The 15,616-nt window shown below is 48.0% G+C and overlaps 2 protein-coding genes and 1 pseudogene across 2 annotated transcripts; 2 read left to right on the top strand and 1 right to left on the bottom strand.

The window, feature by feature from the left end:
• Nucleotides 1-1,054: 1,054 nt before the first annotated feature.
• On the bottom strand, nucleotides 1,055-1,833 carry LOC117843631 (histone H2B.2). The gene has a single exon (XM_034724283.2). The coding sequence runs from the start codon at nucleotides 1,730-1,732 to the stop codon at nucleotides 1,280-1,282; it is 453 nt and encodes a 150-aa protein (XP_034580174.1). The 5' UTR covers nucleotides 1,733-1,833; the 3' UTR covers nucleotides 1,055-1,279.
• A 1,216-nt stretch (nucleotides 1,834-3,049) lies between these two features.
• LOC117844362 (cation/H(+) antiporter 15) lies at nucleotides 3,050-6,268 on the top strand. Its single transcript, XM_034725084.2, has 3 exons — nucleotides 3,050-3,661; nucleotides 3,747-4,757; nucleotides 4,848-6,268. Exons 1-3 carry the CDS (start codon nucleotides 3,503-3,505, stop codon nucleotides 6,117-6,119), a joined length of 2,442 nt encoding a protein of 813 aa, XP_034580975.1. The 5' UTR covers nucleotides 3,050-3,502; the 3' UTR covers nucleotides 6,120-6,268.
• A 214-nt stretch (nucleotides 6,269-6,482) lies between these two features.
• On the top strand, nucleotides 6,483-14,567 carry LOC117844361 (enoyl-CoA hydratase 2, peroxisomal-like; annotated as a pseudogene).
• The last annotated feature ends 1,049 nt before the right edge of the window (nucleotides 14,568-15,616 follow it).

Here is a 15,616-nt window from a genome sequence, read left to right as displayed (position 1 = left end):
GGTCTTTTTTGGACTTTCATGTGCACTCGTCAGGTCTGCAAAACATTTAGGGGGACAGCCAACAAACAGGTCAATGTAGTTATCAGCAAATTCAGGGTTGCCAGAATTTTAGCTGACAAGCAAATTATCAAGAGTTATAGGAGTAAAAAAACAAGGAACCAAAACTTTTATGTATCAATAGTATTACTCTTAAGACAATGCAATGATTTTGGCCTCTATATGAAATGAATGTCCCACAGATGCCCCAGATCATGAGCACTATTGAACCCTAGATTTCTAGGATCAAATATGTGCCCCGATAGTCATCAGATCCATGTGGAATTTGATATTAAGCAAGAAGAAACACAAAACACATCTCCTGTCTTGATTCCTGAGCCTTGCTCTTGGGCACTCCGACATCACGGCACCTCCCAAGTTCAAGAGCCCATTTCCTTGCCTGCACCCATCTCACCACTTCATCCGATCCCTTCTCCCCTTCACACCAGCCATGAATGTATGTTGTTGTCTGAAATAATCAAAGCCATATAAGCTTTCTGATAAGCATTTTATCTGTCATGTGTATCTCTATGCACAGGAGGAAATTCTTTTTGCAAATTTAACCTTATTAGAATGTGCAATATTTGAAGCTCCACTGCCCATTTTCACAATTTCTGAGCAAATTTCTTTGGAAACATACTCACAAATTCACAATATAAACAATGCCCAAATATACTGCTAGCCTTCACAAAGCACTAGAGCAGTATAGCTGCAGCCTGCAAAGATAAGAATTTCTCCTGGCCAGGCAATGCATGGAGGCATTCTAGGATCCAAGAAGAAATACCGTATGCTATGAACCTACAAATGCAAAAGACATGACAATTGACAACCATGCAACAGAAACCATAATTACTCCAGAAATTTCACATTTCACCGCACTACAGAAATCTCACAGTATTCAATTATGCAACTAGCAACCACTCCACTTGTGTCAGAATTGTCATTCAGTTCATCACCACATAAAGTAGCCAAAAAGCACAGCAAAATCAAAGTAACAATACAATTGAACAGAGGAACATATTAATAGAACAGGCACCATTGCCGTTCCAGATCCATTAGGGGGCAGCATATCGAAAGCACTAGCACAATTAACCCAACTACATACTAGCCATCCATTTCCATTTCCATCCAACAGTTCTGATGACAATATAATACTGCTACCAGATAAACTGTGAGCGAGCCAGTACTAGCACCACCACACCCAACCAAACTAGCACTAGCACCACCAAGCACGGCAACCTATCTAAGATGAGGTGAACTTGGTGACAGCCTTGGTGCCCTCGGAGACGGCGTGCTTGGCGAGCTCCCCGGGGAGAACGAGGCGGACGGAGGTCTGGATCTCGCGGGAGGTGATGGTGGGTTTCTTGTTGTAGCGGGCGAGCTTGGCGGCCTCGCCGGCGAGCTTCTCGAAGATGTCGTTGATGAAGGAGTTCATGATGGACATGGCCTTGGAGGAGATGCCGATGTCCGGGTGCACCTGCTTGAGCACCTTGAAGATGTAGATCTTGTAGGTCTCGACGCTCTTCTTGGCCTTCTTCTTGCCCTTCTTGCCCTCGCCGTCCTTGCCGGCGCTGGACTTGCCCGCGGGGAGGCGCTTCTCCGCCTTGGGCTTCTTCCCCGCCGGGGCCTTCTCGGCCGCGGGCTCCTCCTCCGCTGGCTTCTTCGCCGCCGGCTTCTTCTCCGCCTTAGGCGCCATCGATGCTGCGGCTGATTTGGGGGCGCGGCGCGGTGGGGCCTTTTTGGGGAAGGGGATGATGATTCGATTCGCTCGCAGAGGTGTGAGTGAGGGGGGGAGGAGAGGGGTGCGATCGGTTTATATGGGAGGAACAGGCGGGCGTTGATTGGTCTAGGGTAGGAGCCACGGATCGGTGACGCGGACGGGTGTGAGGCGTTGGTGCCGCTGCTAGTGGACGGCTGCGATGGATTTCTACGCGGATCGCTGACGTGGTCACAGTGTGGGCGGGTGGCTTGGCGCGGATTGCTGATGGATCACAAAGAACCTTTTGTTCCAAGTCTGAATCAGAATCAATCTTTCATGAGAGCGGCAAGAGGAAAAGGAAGAGAGGGAAGAGGACTTCGTGCAGGTCCATGCCTCCATTGCGTTTATAAGATTTTAGCTGCCATATTCATAGTAGTGGTAGCGTAGCTGGTGTCGTATCTTGCGATCATGCGCCATGTGTTGCGATCTTTTTACATGCTATGTAATGTGATAAATCTAGACATTTCATCGAGTTGTCATGTGGTGTTCTAAAGCTAGGTGTTGACATTTGGTACAGGCATTCACTACAAAATCTGAGAAATTTTTTCTCAAATGTGCAAAAAAGCGGTGTGTCATTGTATTAAGATAAAATAAATGCACACATCATCGTTTGTGCACGCTAAATAGATATCACAGTGACTAACTTTTTTCCACGAATAGGGGCGCCAATGTTCGTTAGAAAGTTTAGTCATTTAGAACATGATTCAAATTAGAACTTTCTTTACTACCCTGAGCAATCTACTTTGCCTACTTAACTCTATGAACGAAATTTAGTCTCAATTTGCTCTCCTCAAGTTGTTTTGAGGCTTGTTGCCAGTATTTTTGTTGCATACATTCGCAATGAAATCTAGGGATTTTTCCTCAAACGCGTATAAGAGTTGTATGTTATTGTATTACGAGAGAATAAATAGTACTGACTTACTAGGCCGGCTCCTCATGCAAAACAAATACCATGGTCCGCACAACCGACTCGTAATTTCTCATGATCAAGGGGTTTTATTAGAAAGTTCAGATCTTTTATCAGGACATAATTCAATTTTTTTTAAAAAAAACTACCTTCGAACAATCCACCTTATTTGCCTCAACCCTTTGAAGAATTTTCTCCCCTCAAAAGCTGTTAAGTTGGTCCAATTTTATCCCTAGCGAGACTTTACCTTTTTTTCATTTCTCTACATACGAGTTGGGTTTTGAGTTTAAGTTTTATATGAGTGGCAGAGAATATGATGTCCTTAAAGGATTTTTCATGATTACTTTTTCATGCAATGCCTCTAATCCCGAACATCCACAAAGGGCTCGTCCATAAAACATTAGGAGCTTACTGTTAACTCCAAAGTCCAAACACGAAATTAAAAGGCTAGGTTGAAATTGCAAATTTGAAAAATAACACGAAAAGTGGTTAAAGGAACGCTGATCACCGCGGTCTTCCAACGCGCAGCAGCCTGTTCCAGCCTTCCAGGCCACCTCCATGCCACGCCATGGCTGTCCACCCATCCAAACGAGAAACGACCAAACCCAAACTGCTCGCCCAACGCGGCAACGCCAACCTTGGGCATCCCATGGAACCAGGGCGCCGTGCCTTCCGCACATTCGCCAGCAGCCGGCGCACGGCCGCTTAATCCATCCTCCGCCCCGCTCGCAGCCGGCGTCGATCGGCATTCTGCCCGTCTCCGATCGACCGGCGATCGAGCGGAGGAGCCGTCCGGCGGCATGGCGCGATCCACCGATTGCGGCAGCACCCTGCAGAACGTGGCGCTGGACACGCTGTTCCTCATCATCCTCCAGACCGCCGTCGTCATCGCGCTCGGCAAGTTCATCCACCTCGGCCTCCGCCGCCACAACCTGCCCAGCGCCACCTCCCAGATCCTCGTACGTACGCGCATTCGCTTCTCGAATTGACCAAATAAATGCGAATGAGAATGCTAATAATCCGATCGCGTTCGAGTTTTTGCAGGCGGGGATCATCGTGGGCAGCATGGGCCTGCACGACGTGATCGTGCACGTGGACGTGCAGAACGCGGAGGACACCTACGGCGGCTACGTGTCAAAGGCGCGCATCTTCTACATGTTCTACGTCGGCCTGGAGGCGGACGTCGCGGCGCTGTGGAACGACATGCGCCGGGCCACCATCCTCACGTACGCGAGCGTCGCCACCTGCCTCCTCCTGGCCGCCTTCGTCTCCGGCGGCATGTACGGCAGCATGATGCACACCCCGGTGAGGTCGCCGGAGCTGCTGGCCGCGGTGCTCATGCTGTCCATCGCCGACACCGCCTCCGTCGACGTCGCGCGGATGGCCGGCGAGATGGGGCTCACCGCCACGCCCAGCGGCCGGCTCCTCGTCGGCTCGGCGATCGCCACCAACATCATCTGCATCGTCGGCGAGGGGGTCTTCTCGTGCATGAAGCTCGCCTCCGGCCGGACCCCCGGGTACAGCGCCCCGCAGCGGCTGGGGCTGGGCATCCTCACGCTCGTCAAGGTGGGCGTCGCGGTGCTGCTGCTCCGGCCGGCGGTGGCGTTCATCAACCGGCGCAACGCGGGGCGGCACCGCGTCGGGAACTGGGAGCTGGTGCTGCTGCTCGTCGCCGTCTACAACATCGGCAGCTTCCCGCAGCAGGTGGGGTTCGACGGGATGCCGGTGAGCCTTCTGCTGGGGCTGGCGTTCCCGCGGGAAGGGCCCGTGGCGAGGAGCGTCATGGACGCGCTCGCGTACCCGCTGCACGCCCTGGCGCTGCCCTTCTACTTCGGCGCCATGGGGATGCGGCTCAACTTCAGCGCCATGTCGGGCGCCATCCTGGTCCCCGCGGTCCTCCTCACCCTGCTCGGCCTGATCGGCAAGTGCACCGGCACCGTGGCCGCCGCCAGGTTCCTCAAGATCCCGGCCGCCGACGCCCTTCGCTTCGGCGTAATGCTCAACATCAAAGGCCACGTCAACATGATCAACATGAGCTTCGCCACCTCCGAAGGGGTAATGCATTTCTCATGTTTCGTGCACGTGTAAGATTGACGCAGCAACACGAAGACTGAGCAAGATTGCTATGGCCGTGCACGTGTGCAGATCTGGGCGCAGCAGGCGCTGATGGCGATGGTCGTCGGCAGCATGATCAGCACCATCATCGCGGGGCCGGTGTTCGCCGTGGTGTTCCGAAAGGAGAAGGAGGCGTACGACTGCAGCCACCAGACGCTGGAGCACATGGCCGACCCGGACCAGGAGCTGCGCATGCTCGCCTGCGTGCACGGCGCGCGGGGGACGCCGGGCATGCTCACCCTGCTGGAGCTGCTGGCGAGCAAGCCGCGCGCGCAGCCCGCCATCCACATCCTCCGCTTCTTCGACGTCGCGCGCAAGGACGCCGGCCCCAGTCGGTACCACAGCCGGTCCCAGGACAGAGAGCACAAGCTCATGGACCGCCGCAGGGACGCCACCACGCAGGTGAACTGGGCCATCGACGTGTTCACCTGCGCCACCGGCCTCGTCATCCGCCAGGCCGACGCCGGCGACCGCGGCAGCGCGGCAAACGCCAAGGCCGTCCGCCGCTGGACGGAGGACGTCCGGCCGGGCCTCCTGCTGCTCCCCTACCACAAAGAACAGCACTACGACGGCACCATGGTCTGCCGGCGCGAGGATCGCCGCGAGCTCAACATCAGGGTGCTCGAGCGCGCGCCGTGCACCACGGCCATCCTCGCCGACCGCCCGTTCCGGAGATGCGGCACCAGCTTCCAGCTGCCGACCAAGATATCCACGAGCACGGAGGCCGCGGGGAACCAGGGCGACGAGAAGGTCACGACCCACGTCGCCGCCGTTTTCCTCGGGGGCCCGGACGACCGCGAGGCCGTGGCCCTCGCCTGCCGCGTCGCCAAGAACGAGTCCGTCCGCCTGGCAGTCGTCCGCTTCGTGCTCTGCGAGAGCACGCACAAGCACGACCGCGTGGCGTCGGCGAGCGCGGACGTCGACGGGGAGGTGTCGGTGGTCGTTCAGGACCCGGATGAGGAGTGCATGTCGGTGTTCCAGCGCGAGTACGTGGCGAAGGAGCGCGCGGCGTACGTGGAGAAAGCGGTGACGGGGCCCATGGACGTGGTGGAGGCGCTGCGCGGGATGGCCGGCGCGTACGCGCTGGTGGTGGTGGGGCGCGGCGGGCGGCAACCGGCGGAGCTGGTGGTGGGGCTGGAAGGGTGGGCGGAGTGCGCGGAAGTGGGCCCGGTCGGGGAGATCCTGGCCTCGGACCAGTCGCTGGAGATGGGCTCCGTGCTTGTCGTGCAGCAGAAGACAGCGCCCCCGTTACACCACATGGACCTGCCGGCGCCGGCGCCGCCGCCGACGCCGGCGACCTGACACGGCGCGAAATGCAGAACGGGTGTCACAAAGAAAACTCAGAGAAAATTAGCTGTGTATACGTAGATGATTGCTAGAAAACTAGATCAACTTTTTGCATGTAACAAGAACAGTGTAAAATTTAACAAAAAGAAAAAATCGGCCGCTGACTAAAACATACTCTACAGTACTATTCTCTTGCGCGCGCTCGTCTCCTTTCAGGCGATGCCTCCTCCTCCTGTCTTGTCTCCTAGCTCAACCCGCCATCTGACGTCTCGCGCCGCCGGAATTAACAACGGCATTGTTCAGCCGCTCGACCTCCATTGTGCAGGTCACATTCGGGTATGACGCGAGGTTACCACCGCTCACCATCTGCTCGACCGAATGTCCCAGTGCCTGTCCCCTCCTGGCCTGAATTTCTGATGCGTTTATGTGTTCGTTTGGCTGGTGCAGGGATGTGGCCCTGTACTCACTGGTTGTGGGAGCTTGTAGCGCAGATGCAGAGGATGAAAAGGAGCTTCAGCTGGTGTACCAAAGGAATGGCCAATCTTCCATAAAGGTGCTCACAGAGGGTTATTGTGGCGAACTGGTGATATCCTTTTATTCTTTTAATCATATATCATGTATCCTAATCCTAGTGTCAACTAGAGTGCTCAGATCAGTATTTAATGATCGTCATATATAATAATCCACAGTAGTCAGTACCCTTGCAAACTGATCATCTGTTGGATCCTTGCTTGTTTGCTGTTTGTCAAATTGAGCTTATCACGGAACTCTAATGCATGAGCTTGGTCAGGTCAAGTTGTACTACTCCTGGAATTCTGTATGCTAGATGGTGCTCAACTAACCGAACTTGACTATTTCTATTTCAGCTCAAGATTTCTTATTAGAATGGATCCTTAAGTTATAGGATGGTGTCCTTTTCAGCTGGTTTATTTCCTTTGATGCCAACAAGGCAGGAGTTTTCACCATTTCAGATAATTGTCTGAAGGCATTCAGCACATAATTTTGTCAACAGCCGCAACTGACAAAAACTTAGCTTTCATAGTTGCTCATGCTACCATGGATACATATATAATATCTTTCTTGCTGTGGAGTAATTTCATATCTTGCTATGAACTAAATTTTGCATTTTTAGCGTTTATTTATACTGGTATGCTTCTATATGTGACATATGTCAGCTATTTTTCTTAACTGTCCCTTGTATGCTGCAGGTTTTACCTACTTTTGTTTCTTCATTTATTCTCAAAAGTGGCAATGGACCCTGCTTGGATGTGCCTGGGCTTAAGTAAGAATTTATTGTAGCACATATTTACCCAAGCTCTCCTGTTTTGTGTTACTGTGATTTCATGACACTTGCACATGTATTCACTTGCTTATGTTGGCATTTGCTTGATAGGGTACTACTGATATTCTTACCCTTTGAATAATTTGGCCTGTTTCTGTTCTCCAGCTATGACCCAAAACTTTTACTGCACGGCCAACATTACATAGAAATATATGGACCAATTCCTTCACGAGCCAATGTAAGTTGAGTTGCACAACAACAGTGTTAATTTCGAAAGAATGATGATCTAAGAGCCCTGAGTTAAGATATGGTGTTTGATAGTGGATGTTCTAATAAACCAGGACCTTTCATGCTCTCTAAACTCTCATAAATTGACACACAGGAGGCTCGATGCCTTCAAATTCTGAGCAAACCAATCATATTTCCTTTTTTTTTAATTTAGCATATTTCAAATTATGTCTATTGTTAACCCCAGGGGGATTGACATTTTTCTTCTTCTTTATCGTCAGGTTACTAACAAATTAAAATAGCTGGCTTGCATGACCGAGGTATCCTCCAATGATATTTGATCACTGAATTTTTATTATTGTTCCTATATTTAATTTGCTATGTTGTTTTCCATCGTAATGGTAACAAGAGCTCTTTTACAGTGCACAATACCACCAGGTGCTAGTATAGAGTATAGGCTATTTTTTGTATGTGTAAAATTGTAATTAGCACGACATATATTATTCAGGGATTTTTTTCCGCACACTATTTTCCCGCACGATCTCACAGCGCTAGGCCGCCTCCAGCTTCTCCAGATGCCGCCGCCAACTCTTCCTCCCTTTCCAGTCTGCCGTCGCCGCCGCCGCCTCCTCCTCCTCCCTTCCTAGCCCGCTGCTGCCACCTCTGGCTTCTCTAGGACACCGCCGCCGGCTCCTCCTCCCTTTTCAGTCCGCCGCTGCCTCCTCCTCCTCCTCCCTTCCCAGCCCGCCACCTCCGGCTTCTCCAGGACGTCACCGCCAGCTCCTCCTCCCTTTCCAGTCCGCCACCGCTACTGCCTCCTCCTCCACCTCCCCCCTTCCCAGCCTGACACTGCCGCCTTCGGCTTCTCTAGGACGCCACCGCCGGCTCCTCCTCCCTTTCCAGTCCGTCGCCGCTGCCGCCGCCTCCTCCTCCTCCCTTCCCAGCCCGCCGCCGCCGCCTCTAGCTTCTAGGATGTCGCCGTTGGCTTCTCCTCCCTTTCTAGTCCGCCGCTGTTGGCGCCTCCTCCTCCCTTTCCAGGACCCATCCTCATCCTGGTGAAGATAGGAGCCCTTCCATTGCAGCTGTAAGTTGAGCTACCAAACGCATATTTTGTGACTGATTATTTAAATATTAATCTGCAATTACAGATGTCGTAACCTTTGTTAGTTAGGTTGGGATGAAGAACTTCAGTTCTGTCGGTATGCTTTGAAATGGTTGTGATACATTTATTTTTTTTCTTGCAGGTTCCGTAATGGACATTAGCTTGGAGGAAATTAAGGAATATAAGAGTATTGTAGATCAGACTTTTATATGGGAGGAAGATTTCTATAAGTTTTACAATAATTATGCATACCATAAAGGGTTCAGTATCAGAAAGGATAGAGTTAGGTACAAGATAGGCACCAAAGAGATGATACGGAGAAGATTCATGTGCTCATGTGAAGGATATAGGTCGGTTAAGTACTTTGAAAGGATGATCAAAAAAGACAGCCGCATGCCCTCACCCATTGTGGATGCACGGCTAGGCTTGATGTGGAGTGGAGTGAAAGTAATGGCATCTGGTATATGAAGCATTTTGTGGATGTCCATACACATGCCCTTGCAAAACCAGAGCATGCTTTTGTTTGCGGTCTCATCGAGGGCTGAATGATCCTCAGAAAGTGGAGGCAATCGAGCTGGGCTAGGTGGGTTGCGTCCATTTCAGATCATGGACGTAATGGAGACGAGCCATGGTGGTCCAGGCGAGACTGGATTTTTTTTGCAGGACTCGTACAATTTCTTTTGAAGAAAGCGACATAGAATTTGTGTTGAATCATATGCGTCATATGCAAGAGAAAGACCCGGAGTTCTTTTTCACATATAGTGTGGATGTACAAGGCAGGTTGAAGAAACTATTTTGGTCGGATGCACAGTCGCAGATAGACTATGGTGTTTTTGGAGACGTCACTGTATTCGACAACACTTACCGCGTGAACTGGTACAATCTTCCGTTTGTCCTTTTATAGGAGTTAACAATCATCGAAGTACAATTATCTTTGGGTGCGGTATATTATTGGATGAAACTATCTTGTCATATGTCTGGCTGCTTGAGGCTTTACTGGAGGCGATGCACCAGAAGCATCCAAAATCCTTAATCACTGATAGGGACACAACGATGGTGAGAGCTATTGTCATGCCCAATGTAGATCACAGATTGTGCAGTTGGCACATAGAACAGAACATGCTGAAACGATTCCGTGGTTCGAAGCTCAAGAATTTTAGAAAGTTCATATACCATGCAATGGAGGAGGGTGAATTTGATAGGCTTTGGAGAGAGTTCAGAGGTACCCATAATATCAAAGAAGATAACCTATGGGTAAATAGGATGTACGAACTTAGAAGGAATTGGGCTGTGACATTCACAAAAGGGAGACATTTCTTGGGCATGCAAAGTAATCAGAGGAGCGAGAATCTGAACTCAAGACTTCACAGCCATTTAGACCGAAAGATGTCCCTGGTTGATTTAATGGAGCATTACGAGTTCTGCCTATCACGCATTCATCGAAATGAGATTGAGCTTGATGCGAAGGTGCTGTGTTCTATCCCATTCACTAAGATTTTTGCTGATGTTCTTGGGAAAAGTGTTGCGCAAATCTTCACACCAAATATTTTTCAGAAAGTGAGCTTCCAGATTAAAAAATCAAGTAATTGGTCGGTGACAGAGGTGACATTGCAGAATGGGTGTTTGAGGTATGAGGTTTCATTGCAAGGCAACAACAAGCGTTGTTTTCACGTGACTTGTACCTGGGTCATCATTGGTTGATGCTAGATGCCATTGCCAGAAGCTGGAGCGGGAAGGAATTCCATGTGCGCATACTTTCTGCGTCATGAAGTATGCTCGTATAGAGAGCATCCCTCCTTGTTGTGTTTACGTGAGGTGCAGTATGAATACCAAGAGTGCTTTCCCAATGGAGATGCGTACCAACACGCATGTTTGGACAGAACAAATGGATCGTTACCATTCCCTTCGCTCAAAGAGCAATCGTGCTTTATTCAAAGTTTCTAGGAGCCAAGGAGAGACGTAGAGGGTAATGAAGTTACTTGATGATATTTTGAAAGAAGACACGCAGGAGCACGGGATGGAAGAGGAGACGTCATTTGGGCCATTGTTGGCTCATTTCTCAGTAGCCAACCAGCCTTGTGGCACCAAAGTACTTGATCCAATGAAGATTGTTTCGAAAGGTGCTCCTTGATCCAACAAGAGGTGGAAGGCAAGCCATGAATTCTGAGGAACTGTTTGAAAATTTGCAGGTTAGATAGTTAAAATTTGTATTTATGCACTGCTTGTTTCTAAGTTTTTAAATCCATGTGCCTAATGCATTCCATAGTTCTTGTGAAGTACTGTTTGAAAATTTTGCTGCAAAGTTCCAGTATCCTGATGGCACGTCCTACAGCTCAGTAGGTCCAACTCCTATCCATCTTAACACAGATCATATTGAGCTTTCTTTAGTGGTGCCTAGATCCATGAAGTCTATTGCAGCTTCAGGAAAACTTTCCAGTGCATAAGAAGTGAGCTTTCTTAACTCCTGTCCATCTTAACACAGATGATATTGATAAAAACTAGAGCAGCCTGGTTCTTAATTTCTTGATCAGAAGCATACAGGAATATAGGGAGGTAAAGGTAGCTAATCTTAAAGGGAATCTAGCTCTTTTGCAGGTATGTACATTGCATATATGGAACAAAGATTCATAACACTATATTTATATTCACAACAAACACAATTGCAATTTTTTTAACTACAGGTCTGGTACTGGGAGAAGCTGTCTATGTCTTATATGTACCCTACATTAGAACACCCTGGAGAGGACAAACCACTTATGCAATATTGGGATGAAAAGAGAGCCAAAGAATGATGCAAACTAGCATGCAACCATCATTTTGGGGAAGGCAAGGTAAAAGTAGATCGAACATTAGTAATCATCTCGTTACTTTATAGATACCCCACCAGCTACTAACAAAATCCTACTTTCTATTTTATATCAGATTGTATATGACATTACAAGTCGTAAACATAACAACTCATGCGAGATGAAGACGGGGCAGGGAGTCCTGGCCGCCGCCGGCACCGATGCGGGATGAAGACGGCGTGGGGAGTCGTGGCCGTCGCCGGCGCCGATGTGGGGAGTCGTGGCTGCCGCCAGCGCCAATGCGGGATGAAGATGGGGCGCGGAGTCTCCGGCAGCTCGGATGGATCTTGCGTGGACGACGACGCCATCGCCCCCCCGCCGCGCAATCGCAGCCGCCACCCCAGTGCGCGTGCGAGAGATGTGGAAATGAAGAGATGAGGAGGAAAAGGAAACAAGATAGGTAATTAAGACAGATTTGATATATTTCAACAATGCTATTTTACATATTTCCAATTATATCTCTATACTACCCATACTACTCATACATACTACCTATACTACAGCTTTATACTACCCATACTACTCATACATACTACCTATACTACAGCTTAAGGTTTTACGTACGAGTCCTTTTCGAACAACGTAAAATTTCCCAAAATTTATTCTGATAACACTGCTCCCTCGGCCAGTACTAGCTTGCCAGTTTCAAAATTTTCTGTTGTTTGAGTGTTATTAAAAATACCTTCCACAAATGCAATATGAGGTTTATCATACTTTTTAGCATCAACCATAATTCCATGCATATGCCCCTTGACTAAGATACTTTTCCTTTCATTATTGTATTCACAATTCTGCCTGTACTTATATGCACAGATACCATTTTTCCAGTACTGAAGAACAAAAGTACATTTGATATGCAGGGAAGACAGCTGTTCTTGAACTTGAAACACTAACCTGCCTTGAACGTTCTGATGGCGTCTTGTGTATGAATAGGTTAGCATGGCTTGTTGAACGTTTGAGCTGTATAGCATGATTGCAATAGGCGAATAAGGCATCGATGCCATACGTGGTGCAGGAGTACTATCTACTTACGTGGTGCTGGAGGCTTCTCCGACTCTTCCCAGCCGTTCTCATATGCAACTTACGCTGCCAATGAGGTTTCCAATGTTACATTTCCAGATTCCACGCCTTCTGCAGTATATGAAGACCGCACGCAGAATTCCCAGGCATGACACTTCATTCTATGCGTAAATTCTTTTTGCAGTTTTTTAAGTTGCCCTTTTTAGTTAACATTCAGGAGCGCTTAATATCTTTATATTTCCATTGCTTGTGTACACTTGTTTGAACACGGCCCTGCTTCTTTGTAGTTGATTTTTTTGGTCATGGTTGTTTCGTTTGTCCTACATAGAAGACATCTCAAGTACTAATAACTTACTGTATTAGGCATTTAGCAGTACCATTTCGTTCTGGACACAATTAACAAGGCTAGTCCAATTAGGAAATCTTGAAAGAGGTATTATCAACCTGTTCTACTTTAAGTCTCCATTGTTTCGCTCTTTTGGTTCAGACACTACTGTGTGGCTTATCAGGCTATTTTGATCCCTTGCATTCAGATCCTACTTTTGCAGAAGCTGCAGGGTATGCTTCTAGTCACAACTTACAGTTACAGCTCATTTTAGGTGTTTGTTTATTTAGATAAACTGACTTCCCAGCTCACTTTAAGCTGAGGATATTATTACAGTTTTGATGTTATTTGAAATGCTTAAGACAAACTTTCTTTTCATAATCTTCCTCTTACTTACCCAAATACCAAATCTATTGAAATGAAACTAAACTCTAACCTTTCATAACTTTAATTCCTTATCTAATCTTATTCAACTTAATCAATGGTGAAGTGGTGGTGAAGCTGTTGGCTGTTGATAACCACTAACCACTAACCACTGGTGCTGTTCACGTGCTCAGCACGCGTGAACAGTCAGTACAGCATATCCTCCTGCGACCTTAGCCCATGGCAAAAGTACAACATTTTTCTTGTGATGAAGCAATGTCAATTTCATGTTGTTTGGTTGGTAGCAGGTACTACTGTGCCAATTATGCTACCGCGTGCAATTTCTTTGTTTCTTAGGGGCCTTTGTGCTAATAGGTCGGAACGGCTGTCCTCTGCATCCTACTTTAACGTATCTGTATTTGTACGGGTCTTTGTACGGTATCCTTAACTATCAATACAGGTATGTTTGATAAAAAAAAAATTATGCTACCGCCTACCAGTTTCAGTTTCATGCTCTTTTTTCCAATGATCTGTTATACGTACAATTTTTCATTGCTGTCTATATGTGCTCTTGAGCTCGCACCATCATCTGACGCCTTGGGCTCAAGTCCAATCCAACGTACTCTGCATCAACTACTCCACCTTCCGTGCACGCCAATTGTGTTCTTTAGGCAGATTAACCTGAATCCAATCAAAATTTCCTTAGGTTTTCGCACCCAATGCCCGGCCTGTCCACGCTCGGGTTTGCCGTTCGAGCTGTCATGAGGTCGTTCTGCAGCATGCAGCCAGCAGCCGTGAGACGCATCTCCTGCCGGTCCCTTCACCAGGTTTACCCGGGAGAGACTCTGGTCACCGAGCAACTTCACGAACAGAGGTGCTGCAGCTTTTTTTTTCCTGAGCATGTTTCGATTTGAACCTCTTGCTCGGTGATTTCATTCCACGTTTTCTTTTTCAGTCGGAGTGTGTACTACAGAACTAGGGTGAAGGAGCGCGGTCTCTCTGGATACGTGCTGCTCGAGCACATCACTTCGCCACTGTAAAGGTGGATATAAACTGTGCTCTTGTTTACTTCACTCCCAACTCCCAACTTTGGCACTATGTAAAAAGAAGATTCTCCATCACATCAAACTTGCGGTGCATGCATGGAGTAATAAATGTAGACGAAATGAAAAACTAATTGCACAGTTTTGTTGTACTTTGCGAGACGAATCTTTTGAGCCTAATTAGTCAATGTTTGGACAATAATTCACAAATACAAACGAAACGCTACAGTGTGCTACAGTGCTGTAACAGTAATTTGGCACCTCCCAACTTTAACAACTAAACAAGGCCTGTATCGTGTGTGCTCTCAAGTCTCAAGTCACACGGCAGCGTCATCTCAAGAAAGGAAAACTGCATCAACGTCGTCTCACAGGAGTGAAGAGAAAAATGGGCACATCAACTCCTTTCAGCTGTTCGCTCTCGAAAACTTCTTTTCAGCTGACTTATGGATCGTGAATTTTGTAACAAAATTCCTGGGTAGGCATGCACGCATTCCTCGTGCAGCACGCTATTAACATCAGTGTGTGCTGCCGTTTATGTGCATCCCCAGACATTGGCAGTGTCCTTGTCTCGTGCCATGAAATCGTTTGGTTGCTCTTAGGACACCAGTGTGTGCTTTTTTTTAGCGAGACCCTATTTACCGTGACAAGGGTAACAATAAAAAGAATGCTGAAGAGAAGACATTAATCCACCCATTTCAAAATTTAGGTCATTTTAAATTTCTAAATTGATTTTGTTACGCAACTGGATATAACAAAAATTATATAAGCTAAAATAATCTACATTTTGAAACAGAGTGATATAAGCTAAAATAATCTACATTTTGAAACAGAGGGATATAAGTTAAAATAATCTATATTTTGAAACGGAGTGAGGGAGTAAGATCGAGCATGGATCCAACCAGCGAAAAATCAGGTGCTAGCCGCCGCCATCTTTTTTTTTGTTTTTGTTGCAGTACGACCGAGCCAAGTCAAGGAAAATCAGCGGTGCCGCGACTATTTAATTGACGTACAATTTTGAAAAGAGTGATAATTGAACTACGAAATTCTCTTCTCAAAGTCGATTCCGTTGACTCGAACAGGCAACCGGAAGATCTAAAAAAAAAGAAGGCAGCCGGACGTGGCGTGAAGCAACGAAACAGTAAACATGCCAACGTAGAGTAGGGTACGTGTGGTACTCTCCTGTCATTCGGATCGGGATCACTGATAGCTCGGCGTGCCCCACCTGTCAGTTACACGGAAAGCGACACGTATGACGTATCTACTCGGCGGCTGCTCCCATCCCATCCCTCCCCTGATCCCCTCC

The sequence above is a fragment of the Setaria viridis genome, chromosome 2, assembly GCF_005286985.2.
Source record: "Setaria viridis chromosome 2, Setaria_viridis_v4.0, whole genome shotgun sequence".
Lineage (NCBI taxonomy): Eukaryota > Viridiplantae > Streptophyta > Magnoliopsida > Poales > Poaceae > Setaria > Setaria viridis.
This window is presented reverse-complemented; position numbering and strand designations above follow the sequence as displayed.

Coding starts and splice junctions, on each gene's coding strand:
- LOC117843631 (XM_034724283.2), bottom strand. CDS start 1,732: ATGGCGCCTAAGGCGGAGAAGAAGCCGGCGGCGAAGAAGCCAGCGGAG.
- LOC117844362 (XM_034725084.2), top strand. CDS start 3,503: ATGGCGCGATCCACCGATTGCGGCAGCACCCTGCAGAACGTGGCGCTG. Junction 3,662..3,746: donor GCGCCACCTCCCAGATCCTC/GTACGTACGCGC, acceptor GAGTTTTTGCAG/GCGGGGATCATCGTGGGCAG. Junction 4,758..4,847: donor GCTTCGCCACCTCCGAAGGG/GTAATGCATTTC, acceptor GCACGTGTGCAG/ATCTGGGCGCAGCAGGCGCT.